At 42.6% G+C, this 15,587-nt stretch overlaps 1 protein-coding gene across 1 annotated transcript; it reads left to right on the plus strand.

The window, feature by feature from the left end:
* Nucleotides 1–302: 302 nt before the first annotated feature.
* Nucleotides 303–7,557, plus strand: fam210b (family with sequence similarity 210 member B). Its single transcript, XM_018742287.2, has 3 exons — nt 303–975; nt 4,989–5,164; nt 7,039–7,557. The coding sequence occupies exons 1-3, from the start codon at nt 451–453 to the stop codon at nt 7,253–7,255; spliced, it is 918 nt and encodes a 305-aa protein (XP_018597803.1). The 5' UTR covers nt 303–450; the 3' UTR covers nt 7,256–7,557.
* The last annotated feature ends 8,030 nt before the right edge of the window (nt 7,558–15,587 follow it).

Here is a 15,587-nt window from a genome sequence, read left to right on the forward strand (position 1 = left end):
AGTGAACGTTATAAATTTCTTGATAAATCACCTTCTGACCGGCGTTACGTTCACATATTTTGTAAACAAACGAGTCCTGGCGCGTCTCTCACCGTTGGGATGCCGTATTTCGAGATCAGATGACGTCAGGTGCTCGCAGTTGTTGCTATTCTCTCTGAAGGCCAAGGTCACGTTAGCAGCGTATCGCTCTAACGCTCAGTATTGTGACCTTTAGTCAAGCTGTTCTCAGCCCCCAGCAACCCGAAGACCTGCCAATCATCGACAGGGGGCGTGTCTTTCTCCTGGAGCGTTCAGCACCACCACAAAACAACACAGACCGGCGGTTGAGTGGAGCGGCACGCAGCGCGATTCGTGCTCGTTAGGCGCTCCGCTGTATAATATCGCGGGAAGTCTGCTCGTGCTCGGTGAGCGAGGCGGACGGTTCTGTGCATTAATTGCGGCTCGGGAGCGATGTCGTTCCGTTGCGGGAGACTCGTGCCCGTAGCGCGATGTTTGCACTCCTATCGAGCGCTGCAAGTTACACCGAAGAGGCTGCACGAGGACGTTACCTGGGCATCGCGTAGCAATGTGCTCGGCAGCTCGCGCGTCAGCTGCGGTTCTTCCAACAAACGCGCGGACCTGTCTTCTCCCTCGGTTCGAGGTGAAACCACGAGCCATGGTGGCTGTAACGGGAACACCTGGGGCTCCGCTCCTTTTGTCGCTGCCTTAGGCTTAGGGAGCCTGGCGGCGGGCGGACGACAGAAGCCCTGGGATGCTCCTCTCTCAGCCTCAGGTGCTGTGCGCCGTCACCGATTCCAGCCGGAGCCGAAGCTCACTCTGACTCTCCTTCATACGGGTCCTGGTAGAAGCGCGTGGCTCGGCAGCGCGGGTGCTGCTGGACCTGCCGTGTTCCTATGGCCCGAGGCCGGACGCTGCGCGCTCTGGTGTCCAGCGACACGATTGGCAACCAGGGCGTCTGAGCTGAGCGCGGGAAAGGTACGTATGTATGTATGTATGTTGGTGGGGAAAACACTCCTGCAGCAGGTGGAGAGCAGTGTGTGTCTGGTGAAAGGAACAATGATGTCAATTTATACAGGATGGCCGGGGGGGGCTGTTAGCAGACAGGCTAACGAAAAGGTATCGGTGCAACTGGTGTTTCAGAGGGAATAATATCGTCCGAGCTGAAGCCGCGGGTCGCAGGCCGCGCCCTCCGAACTTTGTCCCAGGAAAATGTCCGGAGGTAAATCCTTTAGGCCAGACTAGAGTGTGTGTTGTTCGCGCTGAACGAGTTCGTCCGCGGCGGAGCGCGCTCTCTCTCTCTCTCTCTCTCGCTCTCTCTCTCTCTAAGGTAAAATAACGCGTAGAGTAGTATGTCCTCCTACTCTGTCCTGACCGGTCTGAGTAAGAGAACCTTGTTCCCTAGCCCTATGAACTTCTCCAATTACTGCTTTCTGTTGGTTAGCAAACAAACCTCCGTTACGCAACAACATTAAGCCATTTTTCTGGGGCCGCGGCTCCAGAATGTTCGTCTTTTCCCGGTGTAACACACGTGACGTGACGTACCGAACACACATGATGATACATGAGGAGTGTGTGCGCTCAGCCCGCCTTTCACGTCTTTCGGTGCGCTTTCTATTTAAGCACACTTTTCTAAGCGCCAGTACCATGAATTACCAGCATAAATAGTCTCCGTGTTTGGACACTGACTCAGTTCCGACGAAGCGCTTCACACGGGTCGGTTTCTACTAGTTCTCCCGAGCAGCTCGGACACTTTCTGGCACAGTACACACACACAGTACTCCACTTTTACTGTGACTTACGACCACTGACCACCTTTTTTACTACAGCGAAATAGTAATAAGCGCTGCTGTGACGAGAATCCAAGAAGTTTGCGCCTGGGCCGAAAGTGACTCACTGTCCCACAGCCGTGACACGACACTCGTGACTATTAATATCATATATTTACCGAATGCGCCTCCAACAAGTCGCACTGTAACGGTATTGCGAAGATGCTCGACGTTGGAGCGCTTTTTCTTCGCAAACTGGAAATTTGTATGACAGTTTCTGCTCGAGTGGTTGACGGATGATATGTATTTATTCCTTTTCAAGATCATTTCTGCTGAAGATGCCTCCTGCCTTCTCCTCCTCCTCCCTCCTTGCATCTGCTCCTGTAAAACATCCCAGTTCCTTCCTTCCTTCCTCTTCCCTCCTGTGTTCTCAACATGTTGTCACAAAAGCTGTACAGTGTTTGTTTTTGTGGGTGCTTTGTAAAGGATGTACAATGATTGTTGTATTCAGTCCACAACTTGATCAAAGGTGATTTACAGCACTAGATACACTAAACTCCAGTCACCCCTTACACACACACATCTGTCACTCTCACAAATGCACATATATGGCCAGTTGATTCACAAGTTACTGAATATGCACCAGTTTAGTGTATTTACCTGTTGTCTTTCAGCCTCTTCATATTCCAGTACAGAAGTATTTTACTGATGTTTGTTCTCAATGCTAGTTTTCCTGCAGTTCCAAAGATGTTCTGACATGATGTAGCATCCATCATATACACTGTTGTATTTAATGTTCCCCCTGCACCTGACAGCCAAAAAAACATTTCTTCAGATTATTAGAAAATTTAAGGGCATAGTGTATCGATACTGTCACTTCAACAATACACCAAATGTATGATGTATTTTAGTTTTTCACAAGAAAGCTTTTAAAATGCAGCCATTTTAATCTCTTCCACCAGTATATCTGCAAAACACGTATGTTTTTTTCTGTGGCTGAAGTAATGATGATATGACCGAGTTGAAATCTTGATGGGTTCTCCGCCTCCACTCCCACTCGGCGTAGCTAAACGTTAGGCCTCGGTGCTTGTCTGCCGGCGAGGGCCAGTGAAAGGCTGTTATCTCGCACAGCAGCCCCACTGTTCCCACACACCGTCTGGCACAAATCCCCATAGCTGCATGCTCACATGACCCTCCCCACGTCTGCTTGCTGGCTGTTTCTCTCTTGAAAGCAAAGCTCCGCTCTCTGGCTTTTTGTCTATTGTTGCTCGCTCGTATGTCGTCACGCCAGCGTCCCCCAGGTCCACCATGATGCTGGAGCAAAAACAAACCGGACTCCATGCGATGGGGTAGCAGTGTCAGTGGGGATCGTATCTGCGCACAGCGAGCGGCACTGACGCTGTGTTTGGAGGGTAGGGGCACTGGCGAATAGGAATGTGTTGCTTTGCTTTCGGGAGGGTGTGGCTCCTTGGATCACTCTATAATTAAACTGTGTGTACCATGCCCAGGAATTTCCTTCACACACTACAGTTCTTTGGAGTTCACATGAGGGTTGTGTCTCTCTCTCCATTGAGGAAGAGCCCTTCGCTGGACACAAACTCCATCTGTTACTGGTGCCCCTCCCAGAACACAAGAAAACAGACTGGGTTCCAGCACTTCATTTACATTTCATTTGCATTCATGTGTTTGACAGACACATTGGAAGCTTGTTTACCTTATAATACTGTACATCGTGTAGGTGATTTTTATGCTGTTATTGTATGCTTTAGAAATGAGATTGTCTAAAAATACTTTCTTTAAGATGTTTGATTTCCCCCCAAAGGAACATTTGAATAAGTTAATGAGTCATTGTTGTGCCATTCAAAGTATCGTGAGAAATGAAAGAACTACAAGAAGTGTGCACTTTATTACTCGGTGAAATGCACCTATTGCATAGTGAAATTAATAAAATACAAAAAAAAAAAGACACCAGTCAGCTTATTTTAAATCAAAACTGGAACCTACAGGGACTGCAGCATGGCAAAAGCAAATGTTTTAAGGTGAACTAATCAATGCATTGGGGCTGCTAAGTGCTTTGCTGCCCAAAAAGAATCTTATTTAGCTTTGTCCTTGTCACGCTGTAAGTGAGTTATCTGTTGTCTAATGAAGGGCTAATCCATTTTGAGCTGCCACCACCATGAAACCTGATGCCTCTGAAGCAGTGTAAATGTATACACAGGTGCAGCCTACCATATAATACAGACCAAGTGTTCTAGGGGCACCCTTTCCATGTCTCTGTGTTTTGTGTGTGTGTGTGGGGTTTTTAAAAAACCCTTTGCTGTCAAAATAATCAGTCTTGAAATCAAGCAGCTCACTTAGTTTAACTGACATCTTTATGCTATAACTAGTCTCTTAATATTTACATCCTGTTAAAAGCAAATTGATTTCTCACTGTTAGTCAACACCTATTTATATCTATATTCATTACCAGTTAACATAAAAATATGAAAACACATTTACCAGGTATAGATTTCACTTTCTAAAGATACTATTATTTGGTTGCCAATTTGTATCTGCAAATTCAAAATGTAAAATAATGTTTATGTAGATGTCAAGAAAACAGATTAAATTCGTATCATTTAATCAGGTGAGAAGTGGTGTAAGAACCCCTGGTTTATCCTTTTCAAGACCACAAAATCCTTAAAGTAACTGTTTAGTGCTAAGGACCTGACCCTTAGACAAATGCCAGAAAACTCAGAGAAATTACTGCACTCAGTTTATTTCACTGGAATTTTACCTTCACCCAGATAAAATTTTTAAATTTTCTATTTAGGTGGTGCTATTTTCAAAACAAGCCTGTACCTCATGGGCCCTCAGCCTATCTACGCACCCCTAAGGGGTCCATTCATTCCGGGTCAAGAACCTCTTATCTAAATGCCAAATATCCTATATATAAAATAAAAAATGTGGCTGTGAAAGAGAGTCAAGTAAGTCTGTGGATTCACTAATTTCCAGAAAATTTGTTTTGAATAAGCTTTTATTTGTCAGTGGCTATTATTGGACCATCTTTGAGCTTACTAAAATAAAGGATTACATTCAAAGCAAATTTAAACCTCTCAAGCCTCTAAACCACTGACATTTATCTAAACACTATTGTAAGAAAAATGTACAAGTCATTAGTGAATATTTTTAATCAGTTAAACGGATGTTAATTTGTCCTCCTTTACTTCTGCCACTACTTAGAGAGCTCAGTCTACAAACACAGTACCCAGCAAAAGCCCCCAGGAACCAGAGAATGGAAAGCCTAACAAGAGACAGCAGCTGAAGAAGGTATTTAAAGAGTATGGAGCAGTAGGAGTGATGTTCCACATCAGCATCTCCTTGATGTCACTGGGAATGTGCTATGCAGCCATCTCCAGGTAGGTGGGACACCTTGTTCTCTGCTGGGGTTATGGGAGATTGGAGCAATCCGTACATTTTACAAGCTCTAATTCCCCTGCCCTTCTAAGTTTTGGAGCCTAGCTGCTACAGAAATGCAAGACTTTTTCTTAATGCTTCAGATACTAGAGAGAACTTGTACACTGGCAAAAAGCCCCCTACCAAAAATGTTTTCAGTATACTTCCTAAATGTGATGGAATAGATATAGTCTTCATACGCACTTTATTTTAAGTGTCAGATTAGTAGGGCATAATATAGAAGGGGGTCCTAGTTTGGCAAGAATTCATTTTGACACCTGTTTTTTTTTTTTTTTTTTTTTTTTTAATTTATTTAAGTATACTTTCATGGTGTTTGCCTTCCTTACTTCACACATAAATACAAATGAACTTCTGTCAAAGGGAAAAATATTTGCAGTTCAGTTATTGTCTTGTATATTGAATGTCTACAGTAATATTTTGCATTTTCTGGGGAAAATGCAACTGGAGAACCGAGGCCAAAACATGTAGTAAAGTATTGTTCCTGTAGCTTTCATTTTAGGAATTTGGTCCTGCAGCTGGATGTTGTGTAAATAGTTATGTGTTCATTTTTCCCCCCAGTTATAAATGTAGTGGTTTCGCATCTCTTCCGTGTTGAATCAGTCTGCTGTAGAACTACAGTGATTGTTGTTTGCCACAAACCGCATTTCTGTAAATGTGCCTAGGTTCACAGTTCACTTTTGCATTGCATTTCACTTGTATAACAAATAATATGCTTAAGCATGGAAAGTACTGGGAGAGTTGAATCACTGATGTGTAAAATGTAAGTTGAACTCAAGGTTTTCCCCCTGCTGTTAAAACAGCTGTGCCTTGCCTTTCCCTTTGAGGTAAACAGCCCACCCTCAATTGCACAGACCCAGCCTTAACAGCTTTCTCGGGGAAAATGCCACAAGTGCAGTTTAAAAGCATCCCAAGAAGAGTGCACCATTGCTTATCAAGTAAAACATTTGTCCCCTCTCTGAAATGATGGTTGACAAGAACTATTGATGCTGCAGACAATGATTAAAACTCATACTTATTTCTAGATGAGTACAAAGTATGTGCACTCTTCATTCAAAGCATAAATCTATATGAGCACACAAACTTGTAAGCCATCAAATATTAATGGTGTCCACTGAGTGCTTAATATTTTCAACTCCAGTTTCAAAAGTTATAATTATGCCTTTACAGAAACATACACAAGGTATATTCGTGTTTTGCATGTTAAGTTTTCTAAAATTATATTTCTATTTGAATTGTACCTTGACATGAAATACCTTTAGAAGCGGAGTAAAGTACAAGAAAAGTTTTTGTAATTAATGTTGTAATTAGTGGCTGCTGCCTTTGAACCCAAAGGCTGAAGGTTTGAATCTCACCTCCAGCTCTAGTGTGCCTGAGCAAGGTACTTTCCCTAAATTGCTCTAGTAAAATTACTCAGCTGTTTAAATGGGTAAATAATTGTAGGTATCTTACAAGTTGCTTGGGACAAAAAATGAGTGAATGTAAGAAGTCTGTGGGCAGGGTAGAGCATTCTAAGATGAAATGCTAATTTTCCAGAGGTCACAGAAAATATGTGGTAGGAGATGACATTTTTATCTTACATTGTCGAAATAGGGTTATTTTGTATTTTAAGGGAGGAAGAAATGCACAAGGGCGCCATCTTGTGTTTAAGTGAATAATTCCACAGCAGTTGAATGACACATTTACAGGTGGTCTCATTGATGGATACATTGCAATTAACAGTATTAATGACTTGATAGTTATAAAATCTTTATCATGTTTTATGTACATTTTTACTGTATTGCAGAAGAGATTGTAAAATGTCTGCATTTCTCTGCAGTGGGATCGACATGACAGCGCTGCTGTTCAAGGTGGGCTTCAGCGAGACTGTGGTCCAGTCCAAAATGGCAGCAGGCACCAGCACTTTCGTCTTGGCGTATGCAGTGCACAAGCTTTTTGCACCCGTGCGCATTAGCATCACACTGGTATCTGTGCCGCTACTTGTGCGCTACTTCCGAAAGACTGGCTTCTTCAAGCCTCCGGCATCCACACCTTGACCGTTGCGCTGCCCCAGCCCACTGGCAGACCTGTCTGTGCTAGTAGTGCCTCGCTGATGTGTCATCTTAACTGCTTCTCTACATGTGTTCCAGCGTCAGGAGTGGAAAACCTACACCAAACTGATTCTCAGGATGAATTCTAACAGTTTTTCATAAATGTGTGCTGTTTTCATTCCTCTATTTGCATGTTTAAGGCTTTTATAGATGGTAAAATCACTAATGCTTTGGATTGTCAAAGCAAAAAAAAAAAAGCAAAAGCTCTATTTTATCTTCTGAAGATTTTTTTTTTTTTGTCAAAAAAAAAAAAGGCAAGACTTTGAAGTGTATTTTGAGTGATTATTTTCTTTACAATCATCCTCATAAGGCACTTGACTAAAACTTTTCTCTGGGATGTGAAACTGAAAATCCTTAATGATAAAGGCTCACTTGGATCATTTTTGATATACCAAATTAAAAGGACCAGTCTGCAACAGCAGCAAAGGACATGTAGTACATTTAAAGTACAGTTTGTTTAAATGTGTTGTTATATTCAGGCAAAACAGTAAATGTGCCTGTTTATTGAACAAAAAACTTGTGCTTATGGTGAGACTATAAAATTGAAAGGAAGGAAGAAAATAACTTTTAGTTTCTTCAGGTGTTAAAAGCAACCCTGTCTTAATTTTCAGTTAAGAATGATTGATGACAATGACCCTCTGGAATCATACCACAGATAGATGCTGGAAAAACCTGTTGTACATGTTCCCTTTATCCCTATGCACTAGTGTGTCACTTGGGGGGTGTGTGTATCTTAGGGTTTGCCTCAATATTAATAACTTGAACACTGACCATTTAAACATCTGTCTCAAGGGGAATTTTGCAGCTTTTTTTTTTTTATATATAAATTCAGGCTAGGACAGTGCAGTGTTTGGTCTTTTGGTTAACTTTGCTTTTTATTATAGCTCTTAATTTAAATAACAGGACAGCCAGTAGCGTTATGGCCTTTGGATCGAAAGGTCGCAGGTTCAATACCCACCTCCAGCTGTGGTACCCCTGAGCAAGGTACCTACCTTAAATTGTTCCAGTAAAATTACCTAGCTGTATAAATGGGTAAATAATTGTAAACTTGTAATGATTGTAAGTTGCTTGAGAAAAGACTCAGCTAAGTAAATGTAAATAACTCATCTTAGATGTATTCAACAAGGAACTATGCCATCTACAAATAAAATGAAACATCACAGATGTTGGTTTTGGTCCCAGCCTCTGCCTGCTCATTGTTGAGCCCTGGAGAGTTCCAGTACATGTAAAAGTTCATGTGCTGTGCTGTAAATGTTTTATAAGCCGCCATAACTGGTACAAATAACCCAAGTCAAAGTATGTCACTCAGAGCCCTGGAAGGGGGAATCAGGATGCCAGAAGTATGGTTAGAAAGCCAGTTTCTCAGGTAAACAAAGAACCTGCCCTGCTTTACTCTACCTATAACTCTCATTAGTGAAACACACTACACTAACTCCCATGTGTCTGTATAACTGAAGCTCCTCCCCTTTAATGACCTAGAATTTTTGTCCAGATCTGTAGAAATGTAGTTGCTCATACCTTTGCTAAAGAGACATGCATCACAGCCAACACTAAAAAGTATCTTGCAGGTGCTGTGTTTCCAAGTTAGCAACTTTGAGTTCAACAAACTGCGCCCTTCTAGATCATCCCAACCGACACATTTTCATTCTGTTCTGCTATAAATACTGAACTAGTCATCATTTCGTAGTCAGGGCTGTTTAAATCCAAAACTGCTGCTTCCAACCATATGGCTGATACACCTATTGAAACTAACGTGTTACGTATGTTATACGATATAGTACTGTACTCCAATTTTCCCACAGTGTGACCACACGGTGGAGGTGTTTGACAAAGAATTACATTTGGAGCCTAGAGCTTCTTAAATCAGAAAAACAGAAGTATGACCCCACCTTTGGATCATAATCATCCTGAATTTTTGACAACACGTTGCACATGTACTTGACAAAATGAAGAAACTGAAAAGCACAGACTGACCTAAGGTATTATTCATTATTTGAGTCCTTTCATCAAGGGAACTTGCTATGTACATTTATCAGTTTAGCACTTTTCTCCAAAACACCTTACAAACAGTTTAGCTGATATATTTTCATCCAAGGTGACTTACATTACTCGCTACACCACCTACAGTCAATGACTCACCTATACAGCAGAGCAACGTAACAGTTTCTCTCTCTCACACAGTGGGGCCATTTGGAGTCACCAATTCACCTGAAAGACATGTGTGGACTGTGGGAGGAAACCCTTGCAACCATGGGGAAAACATGCCAACTCTACACAGACTGAATGGGGATCAAACCCACATCCTGTTGTATCATCCAGGTGTTGCGAGACAAGTGCTGTCTGATGCAGCATCATGCTGCCTACTGGAGAAGTAGGATTTGAACTGGCAACCCAGCAACTGTGATGACCTCCACCCTTAAGTTTAATGCAAGCTTCTAATAAGAATAACAACAAGTATGTAGAGCTCTACTATTCTGAAGTGGTACTGGAATTACAAGTAAAAACTTACTGGGGCTTAATCAGGACTGAACACCACCTGGCTTTGTGCCACTGGGGGGTTATTACTAAACACTCCACTGTGCTCTCTGGCTGATTGGGGGGTACTGAGCGCACAGCCTCCTTTGCCTGCTGTGTGCACTGTCTGACCCGTGATCCTCACTAATAAGGCAGACATCTGTCTCACACCTCCTTCAGATGTGCACGCCCCCATTTAAATGTCCTTAAACCTTCACTTCATAAAGCAAACAATACAATTTCAAACCTAAAATGGCACAAACACAATTCTAATCAAAACCTAATGCATTTATGGGGGGGTGTGTGTGGCTATACACACACACACACACACACACAACCATTAATGAATTAGGTTTAAATAACAGCACATATGATCATGACATAATGAAGAAATTAATTTGGTTTCAGATTATTTCTTCAAAGAATAAGTCAACTAATCTGACCTAAAGTCCAGCCTGAAAAAGCAGCAATATTTTCAGGCAACTTCAGCTGCATAAAAGAGAAGAGACACATTTACTACAAGCTCAACTGACATCAAGCTTTAACCTGCAGGGCTAGTAAAACAGCATTATTTTCATATTTTTGAGCCCATCCTGCCATGGCTAATGTGTTTTGTGTTATTCCACTCCTTGTTGCTTAAGATTTCCAAGTTATGCTCCCCATTTAGATATGAAAATATTTCAGTCCATCGAACTGCTGGACCCCTACGTCTCATCCCGCACGTGAAGTGCTCAGGTTCTTCTCCAGTCCAAACAAGCACTCAGCCACTTGAGTCAAGTCGTCATTGCGCTGATGGAAGCGATTCGGCCGCTCCATCGGGCTCTGTGGCTGTCAGCAGTGTGAGGTGCACAGGAAACTTGTTGGCCCCAGAGAACTGGCTCTCCTAACTTGGCCCTGGCAAACCTCAGAATTCTTCCTGCTTAACAGACAAATAAATAATTCTGACTGGTATTAAAAAAAGAAAAAAGCAGGGGGACAGGTGCTGAAAGAGATTTGATGTGTCAGGAGCTGGCACACCGGAGGATGGAGCTGGGGTAGGGAGACGGTGTGGTGCTCTGCACATCCTCATTAGTCTGGATCAGGCCTCTTCATTGCCTCTGCCTCTCAATCCCCTGGATGTCCCCCATGGCTATGAACAAATTGGTGACAGCGATCCAAGCCGTCGCGTCTGGTGGATGCTGGGCTGGTTAACCCCTCAGCACCCTTTGGGGTCACCGGGCCTCCCGAGCACCGTCCCAGCCCACACGCAGACCACGAGCTGAAGATTTCAGCACAAAAGGTAGGTGTCACTTTGGCCAGCGGAGTAACGCCAGGGTCGATAGGACATTAGAGTCGCAGGCTGGGACTGCCCACTGGGGAATTGTGTTGCTGGAATTAGTTCAAACACACAAGTTCACTGCAGACAGGTGATAAATCAGGGCTACAGCAAAAAGGACATTATGCTAAATATGCAGTTGCACTTTCACCATTTCTTTTTTTATTGGGAAACAATTCATATAATAAAAACATGTTGAATCAAACCCCACTCATGTTGCAACAGAATTAGTGTGATACGAATGAGCCAACAAGCGATGCTGACACACTGCTGCTTTTTAGCTTCTATCAATTTTACATCCATTTCATCGCATTTTCCCACAATAGTTGGCTGGAAATGCTGACTTGACTGATTTTAGTAAAATCAAATGTGCTGAAGTGATTAAAAGCAAGAACATTATTTCTAAGAACATGTAGACATATAAAATATATTTAAAACAGTTTAAAAAAAACTATTACAGGCTCTACAGTTAAGTCCTCTTCATTTATTATATGCACAGTGTTTTGTTTTATTCAGTGTTACTTCCAAAATTTATTTCTCTTTATAATTTATTGAACCGATGTCCTCACATTTCCAGATCATTTTGACTAGTATTTTCCCTCTTGCACTGTGAAAAAATATTGGAACAAATCTGCAATAATTTACAGGCCATTACCTCCCAAGCTTAATGACAGAATTTAAAATAATTTTATAATTTTTTAATAATTTCAGCATTGAAATTAGCTTTTTGGTATGAGAGAACTGAATGTTAGGACCTGTGTGGATCCTGTACCTTACCATAGTAAAGGACAATTCACTAGGCCTCCAGAGGGGATTAAAACCTCACATAACTGCTCATTGAATTTCCTTGTGATCAATAAATATTTCTTCTAGCAGACCTCCGTTTTCACACTTCAACAAATCTGCCTCACCGTTCTATTGATCTCCTCCTGTGAACACAGATCTGATGGCGCAGGAGAGCACCTTCACGCTCACAAAGGCCACCTGCCTTTCAGCCTCCCGCACATCTCCAGCGGTCCGGAGCTCTGCAGTTCCTGCCTCTGGCACCCCACGGTGGCACGGTGGAGAGTAGGAGAACTTTTCCCCTTCCGAGTTTTGCCGAACGGCAGCTGCTGACAGCAGAGACAGCACAGTGCTGCTGTCACCCGTCCTCCTTCATCACGGCTGTTGTTGTTGGAGAGGCTGTGGGAACGCGGGGTGGAGACAGACACTACAATGAACAGCTGCATCTCATTAGTTTAAATGGGGATGCAGGTCTAGCAGAACTGATTTATTTTGCCATCCATTTTTTGACTTTTTCCCCCTTTCAGGATTTCCTCTAAATATTGCATGTGGCAATTATGTTAGCAGCAAACAGGAGAAGAGGAAGGTAGAATGTTCCGGCACTGTAATGGAATGGGGGATGGAAGGGGCGACCTGTTGTGCTGCATTTGATGGGTCTAGGTTTGTGTGCAGCTGTAAGTGCCATGCCTCTGAAAGGGGACCTTCTCCATTGGGGTATGTCTGCTTTTCGTCATGCCTCCGCACACACCCCGCCACATTGCTCTACAGCCCTGGCTGTATATGAAAGGTTGCTCTAGTCTTTTACCGTTAGAACCCATATTGTCCAAAAACAGCAATCATCGGCATCTCAACAGCATCTCCGATGTTTAATGCCAGTTAAATAAATTCTCTGAAAAAAGGGGGGGGGGGGAGTTTCAGGCTTAGAAAACTTTTTAAGTGGTTATTTTATGAGGTGATGCTTTGTGTTTCCCATGGTGGTTTCACACAGTTTTCAATACCCACCACCCACTGGCCTTCCATTCTCAGTTTCCCCCTATAGCCATGGGGTAGTTCTGGGGATGGCATCTCCACAGCCCTGAGGTTCTCACCACATTCCAGGCTGGGCATTTCTGGGTGGCCAAATCTGTCAATGGAACGGACACAGGCGGAAACAGACAGCCTGGTACTAACAGAAATGGCCACAGAGAGGAAAAGCCTTCAATGCAGATGAACCACTGCTGCGCCTTTGAATTATCCACCTCTCCACAGCTGATGCCCTCACCTCCACCTAACCAAAGTACAGCAAAATGAAGAAGAAGCAGAACAAACAGCAAATCCACTCCTCAGAAATTAAAAATGGCTTTAAAAGCTCAAATTTAGCCAACAGTGTTGTTCTCAGATGTTTTAATTTGCCTCCCAGCTTCTAGCCAAGAATTTTTATTCCTCTTCTTAGCTGTGTTGTGTGCATGGATGTTTATGGTGCCACAAAACAAAGGACTTTCTGTCACAGTGCTGAGATGGAGGATACATAATTGGGTCACACGTCTGACTTTTGAATTTAGAGACATTCTTCAGCAGTCCTTACGAAAAGAGTAAGTCATGCTAAAGAAAACGCAACAGGCAGCTTTGTTATTAAAATTAAAAAGCATGCCATGTTACAGCGCTAACATCAATCATACCTGTATTTTATAAACAAGTTTACAGTCATCTGAAAAAGAGACAATCTTTAGTGCCCCATCAGCACTAGGTCTGATGTCATACAAAGCAAACCCAAAGTTAACCGCGGGACATTTATTTCTGCAGTGTGTCGATTCAGCTGATGCCTGCTGATGGAAAAATGTGATGGCTGCTGTTCCTCAAGGAAGCCATCTGAGGGCTGGTTCTGGATGAGACTGCACCACAACCAGGTGTACTAGGCCCTGCCACCTCCGAAACCACTCAAGCGCCTTAGAAAGCAACCGGACAGACAATTTCTTTCAATTAGTCCAACTAGGCCGGCTCAATAAATTTTAGTTTGTTCCTGCGACGCAGGGGCCCTGTTGGACGTCCAGGGAAAAATGAAGACTAATGACTCCCGGGTCCCTTGCTGAGTTGGTCTTCCACTTCGCAGCCTTTCTCATCTAACTATTGCTGGTGCTGACCACGCACCAAAATGTTAATCCCGCTATTCACAGCTCGCATTTCTCTTTTCTTTTTTATGCATTATTTTGTTGTACTTAGAGGGGGATATTCATCACCACCAACAGCAAGCATGAACAAACAATCACTCACCCTCACAGAGGGGCCGAGCAACATGTCGGTGGGCACGTCAACACCACAAACAGATGTTTTGGGAAGTGCACAACAATTGACTCTGGATGAGGAGGTGAGCCTTATTGTGCAGGATTGGTGGAAATGCATATTTATGGGTATACCTCTGAATCATAAATTTAATTTTCAGTGATCCTACAAGGGAAATTTCTGGTATGGATCTCTGCCTGTCTGTAAAAAAGTATAATGATAATATCAACACTAACAGCAATGAATAAATAATTCAAAATATTAAAGCAATGCAATTCTAACACTGTGAAGAGGTTCCGCTGATTGAGAAAGGAGAAGATCTTCATTGTCTTGGAAAGATAACACTATTTATGTTTGTGAGAAAAGGGAAAATTGATTTTGCAATATACAACTCAATTGAACTGAATTACAGATTGCAAGCTGCAAAATTTGTAACAGCTAATCTTAACAGTATTGCTTTATGTTACCATTTCAATTTTCTGTTTACTTTTTCCAAGTTTGTTAAAGGCGGAAAGGAGAAAATAAATCTAGGCAAGGTAAAATAAGGCTACGTCACCAAAGATGTTTTAGACACGTCTACTCTGCAATCATTTTTATAATAGTATGTATTATGGGTTATAAAGGGGTTACTGCTGCTTATAATGGGAGTGACTAGAACTGCGGCCCAAGCGCAGGAATGAATGAGTGGATTCAGTCTGATTCTGTCTGATTCAGTCGCAGCATGGGGTACAGTTGTTAACGAACTATGCAGCTGAAGAAATAAAAAGTTTAAACTTGTTACCTATTCGTAACATTTTAGATACAGAGGTGTTTGCTGAACAAATGAATAATATCTCTAACTGGATTCAATATGATGGGCAACACAAGCACCAAGGACTGTCCTCAGCAGATACAAACAGAGACAGGCAAAAAGACAGATACAGTCAAATGAGAATGAAACAAATTCCTTTCATTTGTGCAATCAGGCAAGTGCCAGACATTAACCTCAGATATTGGAACACACAATATTTTCCCCTCCAACTGTGTGCTTTCGTTAGTGTGGAAATGACAGTTTCCCCAGCCCGCCCATCAATGGGACAGAGCATGAACGAATATATTTTTAATTTCCAATCAGCATTTGGTTGGATCCCTGCGGGCGCTTTCATTACAACAACAATAAAACGCGCAGTTGAGTGTCAGCACGGAGCTGACAAACGCGCGATCAGCCAGGCGGAGAGTGGAGAAGAGCATAGAGCCATTCACTCCTACCTTCAATAACACCTTCTATCCATAACCTATCGGGGGGAATAATACTCTCATTATGTTTTAAGATCTCTTCCTTATAGGTTTGCCATAAAGAGGTGGAAAAACTATTAAGGAAAGTACACACTAAAAGACTTTTCATATTCTGTTTCTAATATACTGATA

Source organism: Scleropages formosus, chromosome 22, assembly GCF_900964775.1.
Source record: "Scleropages formosus chromosome 22, fSclFor1.1, whole genome shotgun sequence".
Taxonomy (NCBI): Eukaryota; Metazoa; Chordata; class Actinopteri; order Osteoglossiformes; family Osteoglossidae; genus Scleropages; species Scleropages formosus.

Coding starts and splice junctions, on each gene's coding strand:
- fam210b (XM_018742287.2), top strand. CDS start 451: ATGTCGTTCCGTTGCGGGAGACTCGTGCCCGTAGCGCGATGTTTGCAC. Junction 976..4,988: donor CTGAGCTGAGCGCGGGAAAG/GTACGTATGTAT, acceptor GCCACTACTTAG/AGAGCTCAGTCTACAAACAC. Junction 5,165..7,038: donor TGCTATGCAGCCATCTCCAG/GTAGGTGGGACA, acceptor ATTTCTCTGCAG/TGGGATCGACATGACAGCGC.